The 16,331-nt window shown below is 44.9% G+C and overlaps 1 protein-coding gene across 1 annotated transcript in view; it reads left to right on the top strand.

Moving 5' to 3' along the window:
• Enox1 (ecto-NOX disulfide-thiol exchanger 1) overlaps window positions 1–16,331 on the top strand; it is a 552,113-nt gene that overhangs the window by 390,900 nt on the left and 144,882 nt on the right. Inside the window, 3 exon segments of the mRNA XM_037208374.1 lie at window positions 12,189–12,362; window positions 13,539–13,571; window positions 13,574–13,744. Coding sequence (XP_037064269.1) covers window positions 12,189–12,362; window positions 13,539–13,571; window positions 13,574–13,744 — 378 coding nt within the window.

Genomic DNA, 16,331 nt, shown 5'->3' with positions numbered 1-16,331 from the left:
AAGACCTGTCGAAACTAAATGTTCTCGGTATGAGAATGAGATGAAACCCTCTGAATGGAGAGCAAAAAGATTCTTCACATTGACCACTGGGGAGAAAATAATTAGTTCAAAATGGACATCTCAGTGATAATCCTTGCTTTCAACCCTGAAATGCCCAGAAAAAAAGAAAAATGTTTGAAGTTTGTCTTTCATGTGAAAGATTATACCTCAGATTTCTAATGTTGGGTAGCAATTGACCCATGCTGTGGCAGAAAGAGCCATCAAACCGGTCACTGAGGAATACTCCTCAGCTATGATGCCAAAATGTGTTAGTTACATTATTCCAACTTATTTTACTTCTCTGGAAATTTAGCCATAGTAATATTCAGGATGTTACCAGAAGTAACTAGTTACAGAAGACAGGAGCTGGCACTGGTACCATCTACAGTAAGATACACTGCATAAATATTAAAGCCATCCAGGCCTAGAGGTGTGACAAAGTGTTCTCTACGCCTGCTGCCGCTCAATTTTAATTTAGTATAAAGGTATGCATATGCAAATGTGCATAAGGTAGGCATTCATTTAGATGAATAAAATAGGATTACAAAGGAAATCCCAAGTTTATTGGGAAAACAGAAATGTAGAACGTGGGAATGAGGGCAGCTGGCGTGTCTGGTTGTGACTTCTAAAGCTTTCTGACAGAGGAAGCCTAGAGAGAATCTAGAGGAAAGAGCACATCCCATCCCAGGTGCAGAGAGATAGCTTGGGTCCTGGGAAAAGGAAATTTTTAATATTTGGCCCTTGGAGAGATTTTTGCTTTAGGGAAATTTAATGACAGTGACTTTTCAGTTGTTTTCCTAAAAGACCTTCAGACTTCCTCCCAATTACTTCTTAATGTTAGTATACACTGTAGTGGGTAGTTGTTCCAGCTTTGACCTGGAAGTACTGCCCCTAGTGAGGCTTCCAATAACTACCACGCCTACCTATGACCTGCCCCTGGGGTGGGGCCAAGATGGGAGCCCTTAAGACCCAATATCCAGATGTGCTAGGTCTCTTGGTTCCTTTTGATCCTGGATGCTAGATGGTAGACCGAGCAGAGTTCTCTAGAGAACACCGCTTGACTGCACTCCATCTCTCCCGGATCCTGTAACCAATCCCTTTACTGGTTGTAAGCTACCCCAAAATAAGCCTTTTTAACTACATGGAGTTGCCTTAATAATTCCCCCAATATACACCATAAAATATGAGCACACACTGAAGCAATTTGTAAGACACATACACTCATACCACAACACACACACACACACACGCACGCACACACACACACACACCACACAACACTGGGATTACTAAGGAAAATCCAAGTTTCTTAGAAAAACAGAAATGCAGAACATGAAATGAAGCCTTGTTGTAACTTCTAACCTTTCTGAGTGTGCATATTATGTGGTATGCACACATGTTCCACACACAGATACACATGCACTATTCATTATCAAAATGATAGCCAATGTTTATCTGGTGTTTACTGTGTGTCCGGCATGCTTTGACACCCTTTGCATAGTATAAGTCATTTAACCCACAGAATGACTTTGTCTGCTAAGTCTTTCTTTGCTAGTTTTGCAGACTGAGAGATAAGGCACAGAGAGTCAGTGAAGCAGGAGAATCTGTCCTTGAACCTGGAACTGGCCTCACTACCTGTCTAAGGTGTCTTTCCCTCTGATTTCTCTTTTGTCCTTCCATCCTCAACTCTAGTTACAATTTTGACAGGAGACATGTGAACTCCGACTTATTTTTATGTCTGCTCATTTATTGTGGCCTTGTGGCTTGAACATGGGGCCTTGTATGAGCTGGTGAGCCACCACTGACCTTTACTCCAAGATTTTCCTTTTAAGTCTTTTCTGGTTAAGTTCCATGTTGCTCCTTAAGTTGTGTGTGGTGTGGAGAGCTGTTCTCTTCTAAGTGTTCTAAGCACTGCCAATCTGACTGACAGGGGACAGCCTGTGTGGATTTAAATGGTTTCTTTAAGTGGATTTAAATGTTATTCTCCTTACCTTCCTGCTCCCCTAACTCATTACTGTAAGTTCAAGTGCTCCTTGCTATAGCTATGAGCTCCAGGGGTGGGGAGCAGGTCTGACTTCAGGGTGTCATACTGCTGAGTGTGCAGAGCCACGTCCATCTTTGCCCTCTGACCCTGGCCACACTCTCCTGGCGCTCCTCATCTCCCTGTAAAGCTGCCCTCCCGTGGTGATCCTAAGATGAACGGCTAACAGAGCCCTTATCATTCTTGCTATCTGAGGATCAAGAGAAGTGTAAGGAATGCCAGATGTTAGTGGCTTAGAATCGTATGTCAACTTATGCCGTGACATTGTGGACTGAACAACCAAATATTGCTTTTGATTGTCCCTTTAGAATGAACCCTGTGAATCTGTAAATGTCACCATCTCTTTCATTCCCTTAACCAATAAGCTACAGAAAGTTTTTACCATAGGGCAAGGATTGTACTGGCCCCTGAGACAGAGTGACAGTTCAGTTACCCAGCTCTCGTTAGCCATGCCTCTGAATGGCAGCACGATACTTACCTATGATTTGAAGCCCACTTGGTGTTTACATTTTTTCTGCAAGTCCACAGCCATATGCTGATGTTATTTAAAGAGATCATTTCCATGTTGTTTTAACCCCTTCTGATAGGAAGTTAAAATTGAAGCCTATATAAATTACTTAGACGATATTATAAATTTTTTAAGTTAAATATTGAACAAGTTTTCCTTTGTTCTTTTTTTTAACTTATGAGATGTTATCTATCTGTAAGCTGCTTCCATAAACTGAAAGTGAGGTTGATAAAAAAAAAAAAAGTCACAAATCTAATCCATGCACATTGCCTTGGAAAGACTCAGACTTCAAAGGGGAGATCCTCTATAGATACCCACGTGCTGCAGAGGCCTACCTCTCTATGCGTAGCTAACTGCTCTACATCACCGGGGCATTGGCAGGCTCTCTGCCTGAGTTCAGACAAAGGGAGGAACCCTGTAAGACAAGGACATGTTGCACACTAGAAAGAAGCATCCTGGCATGGCTTGCTTTATCTTTCAGTATACAGATGGGGTCTTAGCCCTTAGAGAGGCAGAGTAATGTAAAAATAGATGTGAATAATTTAAAGTATTTCTTAGGTGCTTGACTACGTGTTCGTTTCTCAAAACTCAATGGTTTTTTTTTTTTTGTTTGGTTTGGTTGTTTTTTTTTGTTTTTTTTTGTTTTTCTCTGCTGTCAGCTTTGGCACCAAAAGCTTATTAGCTTGGACAAAGCAGAGAACACATCAAGAGATTGTTTAGGTTTTCTTTTTCTTTTTCCTATCATTATGTAACAGCCCCACTGTACAAAGTCACTTAACATAACATCATACAGAGAGAAAATTAATCATCAGCTAATGAGATAGGGATGTGGAAAGAAGTTTGAAAGAAGTAATTTAGAGGCCCCAATTAGGCCCTATTCTAGTGGGTCCCTCATGGGCATTGCTAGCTGATCTCAGGTCCGTGAGTCTGAGAGGGATGTGGGAGCAGAAAGCGGAGGAAGGAAAGGGGGGGAGGGTGAAGAGGTGGGAAAGGAGATGCCAGAGCTACAAAGAGGCCTTTACAGTGCTTTAGACATGGGCTAATGAGAACCTAAATTAGGAAGGAGAGTGAACAAAATGATCCAGAAATCTCTTCAAAGGCAGGCTGTAACTGGGCTTAGCATATGCCTGCCCATCACCATCTGCGGAGCTTCTGTCCAGTAGCTGAGCGGAAGGGCGATGACCTTACAGGAAGTTCTGTAACCTTCTCTGGGTTGTTGGGACAGAGGAGGGCAGGTGTCTGGCCCTGTGGGGAGTTTGCAGACTGCAGGAGGGAGATGCAGAAACAAAGAAGGTGGTGGGAGCTGGGAAGTGATGTCCACGTGAGATCCTCATACCAGGACCTAGTGAAATCCCGCACGCGTCTCCGAGACTTGGCAATAGTTCTCCAAACTAGAAGTCAACAAAAAGCAAAAGTTTTAGAGGGAATAAATGTGGGGAAGGGAGTTCAGGTGGACTCGCCTCAGAAGTTATTTCTACAGACCAAGAACCTGCCAGAAAAGCAGACGATAATGTCCCTTCCAAACAGGGCAGCAAATGGACCTTGTCTGCCTCTGCGTCTGCATCTGGCCTGCAAGGTCAAGCTTGCTGGTGAATGAGAAGGAGTGAGAATGCTCTGGAAGAGCCACCTAGTCATTTTATACAGAATGAGGACCAGGGAGGGACTAATTGAGAGAAGAACAGAGCCTAAGAAGAGAGAATGAGAAATTAGATGTGACCATTACTGGAAAATACCAGTAGTAGGAAAGAAAATTAGATCTGGTCCCAGGAGGCCAGAGTTCAGAGTAAGGAAAATGGATTTAGCCACAGGTTACTAGGTCTCGAGCAGCGTGAGAGGATCTGTTTCACGTGTGAAACCCCTCAGGACACGCACAGAATTCACTGTCCCTAGACACGTCCACAGGTAGTCTGGGTTCTCCCTCCCTACCCACACTCACTGACTTCATAACATTAGAAAAGTCATTTTACATCTCTGGGAATTAATTTCTTCAGCACTCGGTTATGACCGTGGAAGAGTGACCACCCCTTTTCGGCCTCAAACTCCTCGGACCCAGAACCTCGGCTCCACTGCCAGCTCTTCCCGGCCAGCACGGTTTGTGGGTCTGAGGCACACCCTGCCTTCAGTCTGGGCTTCTTAAGCATCTGTCTTTCCTAGCTCACCATACCACTTCACTTCTACCCTCAGGGGTGTGCCTTTTTTCTATTTAATAAACTGCTTCTATTTCTATCACCTAAAAAATGAAAAAAAAAAAAAAAAAAAAGGACTGAGTTCCAACAGGCCTAGGCACTGTGGTGTGGTAGACCCATGGCGGCAGCCCTGGTCTGTGCACAGGCTGTGCTCGGGGACTGCGTTCTCCTAGCCTGGCCCCCAGTGCAAACACATATCGCTCAACCATTCGTGAGCGCGTGCCTCCTTCAGAACACGTTTGGTGTCTCAGATGCAGGCTCCTGACCCAGGTGTCTGGAAAGATCCATCAGACCATCTTTGAAGAGTCGGTTTTCTGTGCTTGTTTTGGTCAGGAGTTTTGAAATGGTCTGCACTTCCTGTCATGTCCTCTTTTCAAACATGGTCACGAACCTCCTCGCCCAAGTCAACAGTGCTTAAAGTAGCTGTTGACGGCTGCACTCGCGTTTCTGGCAGCACCACATCCCCGGTCAGGGAGCCAGAGGGTTATATGGATGGAATGAGGTCTCTGTTTATAAACTGTACACAGCAAGGCTGGAGGGGCACCTGCTGGATATGCATCTTGGGTTTAAATGGGAGCATACCGCTCCACCCCTCAGAAAGATCACAGGCACGTTTTCAATTTCACTTCCCTAAAGACCCTGCATTCACTTATCTTGTACAGTACACTGTTACCTTAGCATGTAATCTGTGTAGCTGATTTGTTCTCAGCAACTTCAGAGCAATCTTCAAGGTTTGTTTCCTCACAACGGGAAAACCTAAGGGGAGTTCTGCCTCCAGGGAACTGGTCTGAGCATTCTTTCTCAGAGAATAGTTAGAAGTATCTTTGCACCTATCATCCCAATAAATATATTTTGGAGATAACTTTTTTACATGCCCATCACTTTACTAGAAGAAATCATTTCTAAAGAAATAGGTTGAGACTGTAATCTCAGAACATACATAGGTGGCTGAGACAGGAGGATTGTAAATTTCAAGTCAGCCTGGGTTACATGGAAAGCTCTAGGCAAACCTGAGCCATATAGCAAGACTCTGTCTCAAAAATAAAAGGTAGGGAAAGTCAACTGTTAACCGCCTTAGGGTCCCTTCCCTGACACTGTCTCCTTATACTGGTTTCCCAGCGTTCCCATAACAAATCAGGTGGCTTAAAACAATAGATAGTTATTCTGTGCTTTCATATGCAGCAGACAGAGAGATTGAGCAGTGACTAAGAGCTCACATCTTGATCCACAGTAATGAACGAGGCAGAGGGAACTAACTGGGGATGATGTGGGCTTTTGAAACCTCAAAGCCCAGCCCAGTGACTCACCTCCTCTAACAAGGCCACACCTCCTAATCCTTCCCAAGCAGTTTCACCAAACATTCAAATATATGAGCAAGGGGACCATTCTTATTCAAACCACTACAGTATACGTGCTGACATTATAGACAAGCAGCATTCATCAGTTGAAACTGGAGACTCTACTGAGAAAATCTCTTCATTCTAAACTCTATGAAACAGAATGCCTTGTGTATCACCAGGCTCCCCAGTAGCCTGATTATGAGTCTTAGTTGAAGTCAGTAACTCATCTTATAAAGGAGAAGTCATGCTCCCTGTTTTTTCAAGGCCCCTCTATCCCATCTTTCTGCCCCTCTCCAAGTCCTGGGACCTAGCACAAGGTCAGAACCTGTAGACACCCTGGCCTCAGGCAGGAGAAAAAACCCAAAGCCCCACCCACCCCCTGACCTGTGCTGTATGCCTGAGAAGTAGCCTCTGCCTCCTTTGCTAAAGCCCAGGCCCTGCTTCTGGCATCTAAACCCTATCTTGCTTCTCCAGCCCAAGACTCAGCAGAGCTAACCTGCCAGATGCTTAGCAGTTCTTAACCTCTGGCCCTGAGTTCTTATTGCTAAACCCATTCATTCCCTATGGGCTGAGTCAGAGCCCTAGACCAGAGTAACCTGTGCTCCGTAACGTGTGGACAGGGTTCCTGACCTAGAATGCTTGCCCTGCCTGGCCTGGGTCTGTGGACTACTGGCAGTCCATGTGCTCAGTCATTCATCAACATCTCAGGCTCCGGGGGAAACCTGCAATGTTCTCATTTACCCTGATTGCTCTCTCCTTTTTACTCTCTTGGAACACAGTGTTCTGCCTTCTGGGCCAGACCTGCTTTGGCACCAACAGCTCATCTCTGTCCCCCTCATCCCCAGCCCCAGCCTGTCTCCTCTGCTCACACCTGACCTAGTTATATGCAGCTTTGATCTGGGAGAGACCCAGCTGCCTTTATTTTCCCCCCAGTGAGGAACGATTCTCGCCTCAAACAGGACTCTCCTCCCTAAGGTGTCCACTGAAAACGACAGAGCAAGATCAAGCCGCTACTTGAGAAAAGTCTGCAAAGAGGAGAGGATGGGGACAAGTCACCCAGCCGAGGATCCAGCTGTCAGATGTCTGGCATGCAGGGACCTGCCACTCCAGCAAGAAGCATGAGGGCACTCACCAGCTTGCATGGCACTGTCCCTTCTGGTCGGCAGGATACCTGTGCTTTCTCAGTGTACCATGGTAACTTGTCCTGTGCTCCTCCTCATGGTAGAGCTGGGGAAGTTCCTTGGAATTCCTCATGCTTTCCTGGAGAACTCTTAGATTTGGCTCATGTATTCAACCTTTTCTCTGGTTTCCCATCAAACCCTGTGATTTCCCACGTGAAGAATTTATACAGTTATCCTTGGTAGATTGCAGTAGTAGTAAGTGCTAAAGAAATGCTGAATGGATTAGTGAATGAATGAATGAAGCTAATCAGTTGAGCTGTCATCCCACTAAAACCCTAAATGCAAATTTTCTGAACCACACAGATGTCCATCTTGTCCAGTCTCTGCCACCAGCTATGGAAGCTGCAGCATGTCTGAGGGCCATGAAATGAGTTCAAGGCTAGCCTGGGCAACTTAGTGAGTCTCAAATTAAAAAGGGAAAAGAATGCTGAAGGTAAGCGTTTGTCTGGCATGTGCCAGGTCCTTGGTTCAGTCCCCAGTACTGAAAATATACAAGCTCATCTCAGAAGTAAAATCCCGGACCATAAGACCCCAAAGCCAGACTCCTGTTTCAGCCATTCATCCTTCCAACTGAAACATGAAAAACTGCTAAGTTCCTGCTTCCTGCCACCCATGTCTTTGGAGCCAGGGACACAGAGAAGAACTAGACAGAACCACAGTATGAATGACCCTTGTTTCATCTATGAGCAGTGTTTCTAAAAGGTGGTGCTGTTGCTGAAAGATAAATGGCACTGGTGGCAGCGCTGGTTACAAGCAGAAAAGTCACAGATCATGGCCACAACTACCAGAGTTACAACGAGCTTTCTTAGAAGGAAGGGGGGATAGGAGGGAAGAGAGCCAGACTTGGGGGTAGGGAGAGATGACGGAAGCAGAGCAGAGAGCAGGGAGCACAGAGGGAACAGAGAGAGAGAGAGAGTAGGGGTCCGTGTCCAGCTTTTTAAGGCATGACCATGTAGTCTCCAATGCCCGCTGATGACGTAAGACGCAAGACCCCCGAGCTGGCTGCACATGTACAGGATCCTAACAGTTTCATCCTTGAATGGACCTTCCATGCTGCAGTGTGAGTTGGCTTTCTCTTTCCCTCCAGTAGAAACTGCAGCTCCTGGTTCATGGATTTCACAGGGGTAGCTCTTACCTGCCAGGCGGGGGAACTGGTGCCCAGCATTTGCATGGCCTTTACCTGTGGCTGCTGAGTGTTGTGTTAGATTTTTAATGCTTCTACTTCAGCTTAATAAGCTAGTACATAATATGCTTTTATGCTATTTGAGAAATAATTCCTATTTATGCAAATATTGTTTAAAAATAATGTTTTCTTTTTCAAAAAAAAAAAAAAGAAAGAAATGACTAATCCTTTCCTCCATTCCCACTCACATGCTGAATCCTGGATCCTTTGAGGTCCAGCATAACTTGTGTTAATTCCTTTCTAAGCCCCTTTCAAGCTCCTGCACTCACCATGCAGATTTCATTAAACCTCATAGTCTCTTCCTACTTACTGATGCCTCAGAAAAGGCAAGGAAACTCCCGTTACATACTAAACATTCTGCTCAGGAATATACTGTCTTTCTGTCTCCATTGCTGAGTATTTATCTATTTGGCCTCGGGATAGAAAGCAGACAGGCGTCTGTTCTGTTCGAACTAAAGGCAAATGCGAGCACCAGGCTCCCATCTCATTTGTGGGAAACATCTGTTTATTATAATGCACGGGGCTCGAGTTTCAGGGTTTGCAGTCCTGAGTGGCTCCAGCCTTAAATCATCCTGTGTTGGCAAACAATAGCGAAGGCCAGGCCAGGAGAGAAACAGATGTATGGGCTGAGATTAAAGGAAGAGCACAGGCAGGCCAGCGTTCCCACCACCGGCATCTGTGGTTAATGCACTTACCTATGGAAGCAGTGTTGCAGGGACTGTGACACTGAAAGCCTTTGTGCCTTGGAACTTCTTTATGATTGTCATCTACATGAGCAGAAGAAATTGTGAGTCTGTGTGTGTGTGTGTGTGTGTGTGATGTGTGTGTGTGTGTGTGTGCACGTGTGCGCACGCGCACATGTGTGTTAATTGTATGGGTACATTTTAGATGTAGTATCCAGTATTAAATGACTGGAGGCCAAAACTGTACCTTGTGCTGGCAGCCAAACTTGGTAATGTGTAAGAATTTCCCGCGTGGCACTGGTTTTGAAGGCATGACGGGTTCATGGAGAACAGCTGAGGCTTGGCACCACGAGAAGCCAGGAGAGGACGTTAGTGAATGAGCAGCATCAGCTGAAAGAGGAGCGAGCCAGTAAGCAGCGTCACTCCATGGTCTCTGCATCAGCTCCTGCCTCCAGATTTCTGCTTTGAGCTCTTGCCCTGACTTCCCACCATTATGCACTATAAGCTGGAAGATGAAATAAACCCTTTCCTCCCCGAGTTGCTTTTGGTCATGGTGTTTTAGCACAGTTATAGAAAGGTAACTAATCTAGCAATGAATGAAGTTGGGTCATTTTTAAATGAGAACATTGAAACCATCATCTCTCTATATTTTTAAATATGGAGCCAGATCTGGGCCCTTGTTCCAACTCTGTCATTTGTCTGCTTTATGATGTAGGACATTTTACTTAAATGCTGTAAATGTCCGTTTGTTTGTCTATGAGGTGTCATAACGCAGTGAAATCTTGTGATGAACTTGTAAATAAACCAGTTTGGTCTCATCCTTGTCCATTTCTAAACTTCTATATGACTTCTTGATATCACTGTTCTGAGCCCTGTTGTCACAGAATTGTGGGATCCTGGAATGCTGTTGTTGTTGGAATGCAACACACATGCCACACACCCAGAATGAAAGCGTCTGACTACAGCCAGGCTAGTACACTGGGGCTGTGGATCAGGGCCACCCTGCTTAGGCTGCTCCACCCAGGGAGAGGTGGACATGTCTGCAGTGGCTAGAGGACTCCTGTGTCTTCTCCCTAAAAGGAAAAGCCTGGCCTTCCATATCTTCATGCTTCTCTACAAACTCCATCATTGCTTTTGCTGCTGGGTTTATCTAACTGCTCAGCACAGCTAAGCAAAGAATAAAGCTGTACATGGCCAAGGTTCCTGTGTACATGAGAACCCAACAGGAGATGGGGACATAAAGGTCAAAGGGCACATACCTAAGAGGAGACAGGGAAAGACAGGAGATGAAGAGGTGGTTTAATTTTGTGCTTGCAGCGTGGCAGATGATCATCATGTCTTCTCTTGGTGTGATCATCTGCCTACTAACTCTATCTTACTGGAGAGAGTGTTGTCCTCTTAAAAGAGAAAAATCCCCGAGAGAGGGATGCCCCTTGTACCTAGTTGTGCAAATATCGCTTTGGTTAGAAAGGGCTATTTTATTGGTTTTTAATGACAGATAAATCAGATCCATTTGTCACACGCAGAATGATGCCTTAAGGTGTTAAAGGATGTGTACCCATGGGGAAGTGGGTCCATTTACCTACCCTTGAATTGCCCCATGGAGTTGTTGTTTTCATGGATGGTTGAGAACCTTCAATGCCTCACTCCCATTTGCCAAAATGTTTAGCATTAGAAACCATAGTCATTAACATGGACAGCGATCTCCAGAACCTGCCTCCATCCAACTGTAATTGTCTATCTTTTGACCAACCTTCTACCCAGCCCTACCCAGTAGACTGGCAGTCACCATTCTTCTCTGTCCTTCTATACATTCAATTTTATTTTTATTTCTTTACATTTTGTCATAGGGCACTTGGTCATATTTATAAGTCTGGCTTATTGCACTTACCAGCCATCCATAATGCCATGAGTCCTTCCTTTGTATTGCTGGCTGGTACCCCACTGTTCACACACCATAGTTACTTGATACATCTGTCTGCTCATAAATTCGGGTTGATTCTCCATCCTGGCTATTGTGACCCCTGGTGCAGTGCACGTGGAAGTGCAGATGTCTCTTGATCATTCCCTTTGGATATCTACCTACCAGTGGGATCACTGGGCCCATGAACGTTCTGTTTGTACTGATTTCCATAATGGCTGCATTTATTTATACAAGGACTCTCTTTTCTCTCTGCCCTTGCCGACACTTATTATCTTTTTTAAATCCTTATATATCACCTTTGACATTATTTGCTTCATTGTCACACTTAGAAATCAATTCAGCATTTTATATGGAAAAATCTATCCTCCGTGGCTCTGTTTAGTTTTGTAGTTGTTTTTGATACAAGGCATAAAAATTTCAGAAGGGTGGGCCAACTGTTTATTGATAGAATAAAAGGAAGTAAGTGTGATTATATAATAGAATTCAGAAATATATATATAGCTAATTTTATACCTGCGTGCCTCTAATCCAGGCATAGCAATTATAATCACTCTTTCGTGTCAGGCCCCTTCCCCTAGGAGAAATGGGTCAGGTGGGACTGGGGTGACTGTTATAAAGCATGCACATAAAAATTGAACTTCCCCAAATGTAGGTCACTTGGGCAAGAAGGCACTTCTGATAAAACTAGGCTGACAATTAGATTTTCAGGGCACTTCAATGCTAAATGTTCTTTCTGCGCTCTAAATCATAAGACGGTGTAAACAATAGCCTAACATTAAGAAACAGAAAATTGCATTCCCTATAATAGCAGAGCTTCATGGCACATGGTTCCATGGCACATGGTTAATACGCTGTGTTCTGTTCTGCCGCGCTACTATTTTAAGGAATATAATTTCCTTTTTGTATAGTTGCAGGTTCTTCATTTTCCTCTTTCTCTCCCTTTACCCTTCTAGAATAGCTTTCTATAATGCTACATCATGTGCCAAGAAAAACCCTTGAAAAATAGAAAAAGTAAAGTCGGCTAACCTGTGCAGGACAGTAGCACAAACAGAAACCGCGGGGTGAAAAATCGCTAGCCAAAGTGTTGTCTTGTGTGCTTGCAGACTCGATCTGTGTGCCAGGCTTCGATCCAGGCCTCAACATGATGACTGGAATCACCCCCATTAACCCGATGATACCAGGCCTGGGACTGGTACCACCCCCACCCCCAACAGAAGTGGCCGTCGTCAAAGAAATCATCCACTGCAAAAGCTGTACTCTTTTCCCCCAAAATCCAAGTAAGTACAAGGGAGAAGTGTTTGCTTTTTCCTTTGCAATGGCATTGTGTTCATTTTCAGATGTGAGATGTTCTACACAAGGCCTTTAACTTGTGTATTAGGAGAGGTCTACAAGGGCGTGTCCGTGCATCTGTGCAACAGCTGAATAAACACTGTGAAGCCAGTATGTGGGCTCTGAGAATTTAAGTGTAACTTTAAGAATCTTTTCTGTGTGCAGTGAACTAGGATTTTCTGGAAAGCATCATGTGAAAACTATCACTCTTTCTAGCTGTTCACAAATGGGAGAAAAAGTCTGAAGTGTGTTTTGTTAGATAGAAATTTGAATTAACCTGGCGGTTGGCAATTTGGGAGAAAGGCGAGAGGTGGGAGGAATACACAGCTCAGAACCTCTGGGCCAAATCACACTCACTTAAACGACCTACATATTTGATTAATTTAGCCTCCGATACTAAGTTTATAGGCTTAAATAGCTAGAATTTTTAATTCATATTAATCAGTGTTGCCTGTTCAAAGCGGACTTTTCAGGAGATTGCTTTAGTAATCTACATATAAACCAGGCAAAATGTTGTGGCAGCATACGTTTTATCTTTTCATACGGCCTCCTCAAACTTTAATAGTGTGCTCCTTTAAATGTGAATAATCATGGAGGTTTTATTCCGACTCAGCATTTTGCAGCCAGGTAAGTATTGTTACATGCTTTCACGGCTGTGTGTCCCTCTTCCTGGGATGCCGCCCCTCCATCTGGCAAGAAGACAAAGCAGTAACAAGCCAGGGTTTTTCATCATGTTGTCATTTCATCAGGTTTTGTACTTGGTGAAGCTCTCTCCCCTCCCTTTTTATCTTTTATTTTTATTTTTTTATTTTTCTGGGCTTCTGATTTATGAAAGAGAAATGACATTATGCTAACGTGTGTTATCTTTTTCTCGGACAAGCATAGCAACTCTGTGTAGAAATGAACATGAGAAATGAGGGTTGGGAGGAGGAGGGGAGAAGGTCAGGAAACATAACAGCCCAGGGGTGAGATGGGGCGCGGGCAGGGGTCGGGGAACATACGTTGGTGTAAAAACTGACTGGGCCTCAGTCTGGAGAGAATTGTGCCAGCCTAACTTTTGCCCGGTGAACGTGGTAAAGAGCTGATCACTAAGAGACAAAACTCCGTGTTTCACTCTGTATTAGATCTTCCGCCTCCTTCCACGAGAGAACGACCTCCGGGTGTAAGACTGTGTTTGTCGGAGGATTACCAGAAAACGCCACGGAAGAAATTATTCAAGAAGTCTTTGAGCAGTGCGGAGATATTACAGCCATCCGAAAGAGCAAGAAGAATTTTTGTCACATTCGCTTTGCAGAGGAATTCATGGTTGATAAAGCCATTTACCTTTCCGGTACTTCGCTTTACAAAAGGGGTTTGCTAGGCATTTTGTCCTGTTTTCTGATGTTAATATGAGCTCATTCCCTTTTGCCTTAACGCACTGTAAGTTCCAGTAGTCTGGGGCAGGAGAAGGAGGTAGTCGCCTTTTAGCTTGGCTGCCACGTGCTTTTTGTTAAGCCCTGTGCCTCTCCACAGGCAGGATTTCCTACCATCCAGTCTTGAGGAATTCCACGGAGTTTCTAATTAATGTTCTCAAGTGCGTATTAGATGAAAAGCAATATTTTGAGTACTGAGGACCATTATTATTATTGGATGTAATCCTCTGGGGGAGTAAAGTACTCTCTCAGAATAATTTCAGTTTTTTAAACGTGCATTTACAATCTTCACCCCAGGGATAGTGAAGCAAGAGCCTCCTCCTTGCAGGGAATTTGCTCCTGAGCCTATGATAGGCCCACAGTCTGTCATCACACACTTGGTAGTTTAGCAGCCTGCTCTACCATCCTTAACCTGAGGACCAGGTTTTAGGAGAGTTTGGGGAATGTTAAAAGGAAGCCTAGTGCCACCTTCCATTTTGGGTATTTATTTGGACAAGTATGTAGAGTCAGTGTACAAAACTCAGTCAAATCAAAAAAGATGCTGAGGCTAATATTGACAGTGACTGTAGAAGTATTTATTTTTTAGATTCCACTCACTGTCCTTGGCTCATACTCGAGCGACATTTGTGCAGTGGACCACTCTGCAAACCACCTACCTAATTCTAAGCAAAGGTAAATTGGGATTCGAAAGAGTCCTGTTTTCCTGATGTCTGCAGCCAGCTTCCACTGCCACAGCCTTCTGTGTAAGCTCCAGAAGCCCTGAGGTTATCTGAGCAGAGGCTCTCTTGCTCTAGATGGGGATCAAAAGAATGTTAAGACCCTTACTGTAATTAAGCCATAAAAGTGAAAAAATCAAGTCTGGAATGAAAGGCAGACCCAGAATAAAGGTATTTTGCAGTGCACACCCAACTGTTAAACCTTTGGGGATGCTGGAGAGAGTAGGGTGCTGGCTGTCCATCTCCCTCAAATGCAGAATAGCCAGTTTACCAGCCAGGAAGCTTAGATGGGTTCATCACATGAAGTGCAATGTGGGAGCCACTGGGTGTGAGATTGTTATTTAACAAAACAATCCTGGCCAGGATAAAGAAGGACGGATACTTCTTTCCCATCAGCCTGCCTGGAAATCTGGCCTTTAATCAGTACATTCAATCAAACTATTAACTACTCATCCATAAGACTGTAACTTTATCTCGAGTGATTGAAGAAGGGGGTAGGTGACTGGTCCTTTTCAGCACTAACACAATTCAACTTTTAGACCAAATGAAAAACTCGAAAGATGCTAACAAGGATGAACAGTGCCAAACGTAGACATAGAGGGAGGTATAGACTTAAACTCGGATTCTCCTGGGTCGCTCTTGTAGCCAGAGGAAGCAGAGGCCCACCTGGAGCCTCCCCTGCCTGGGTGCAGAGAGGTCTCCCGGCTCTGCTAGGGTGGCCTCGGCAGCCTCAGCTGCAGAGCAGAGCTGAGGAGGTCTGAACTCCCAGCTAACTGGGGGGTGGGGGCAGGAAGGAGAGAAGGTTGCCCCTCCTCTGTGCAATCTCCTGCAAGCCCAAACCCAGATGGAATGCCTAATTTTAGGACCACTTTCACATTTGAGGGCCCAGCTAAGTTTAGCCTCGGCCTCATCAGTCTCTTTTAAGGCTGTAATGATGATGTTTGGATGAAAGAGAGGACCAGAACTGTTTTAGAAAGTGATTCTCTGGATGCAAGCCGGGAAAGTTGTTTGATCAGCCCCGACAGCTGGCCAGTACCTGACCTGCTGGTGTGACTCTCCACAGCCCACCACTAAGACATAGTTTGCGTCCGCATTAATCCTGCTCACATGTGAGTGGCCATTTGCGTGGCTGATGGGCATTATTATGTGTCCAGGGTTTTAGATGCTGCTGCGGCAGCCTAGAAGAGAGTTCAATCAGATGGGATCTGTAGGACCTGTCGCAGATTTGTAACTTCTCAAAGTGCGAAGTGCCCAGCTGGGGACAGTCCAGCTTCCATAGGCATTTGTAGCTCAGCTTTACCCCAAATGCCACCATTACCCACGGAAATGTACCGTGACAAGGTCCACACAGCACAGCACAGCACAGCACTTCCCAGCTGCATGTCACTTGCAAAGCCCCTGCACGGCAAAGGTGCTTATGTTTGCTTTCTCCTCTAGCAGCCCCTGGCAGCATAGATCCCACTAAGACTTGAATTTATGTTACGAAAATCTGAGTACTCCAAACTGAAGAGCGACCTCACCGTCAGCGCTTGCTCATTTGAAGTTAGGCCGGCTGGCTGCATTCAGTCCAGTTGACCTCTCACACACACTACCCAGTCTTCATGAGTTGGATAGTTCACAGTAACCTCCAACCCCTAAGGATTCCAATTTGTGTGTGCGCGCGTGTGCGTGTGTCCTAGCTTTGGGCTCTTGCCCAAGCAAGCCTCCTGTGGCCTTCAAAGATTGCATGGACAATTTGTGTGGTACTGCGGGCTGGATGGGGTGCTATGGGGCCTCTTGATTGAAGGTA

Source organism: Peromyscus leucopus, chromosome 9, assembly GCF_004664715.2.
Source record: "Peromyscus leucopus breed LL Stock chromosome 9, UCI_PerLeu_2.1, whole genome shotgun sequence".
Classification (NCBI taxonomy): Eukaryota; Metazoa; Chordata; class Mammalia; order Rodentia; family Cricetidae; genus Peromyscus; species Peromyscus leucopus.
Note: the sequence above shows the minus strand (reverse complement) of the source record. Positions and strands in the feature narration are given on the sequence as shown.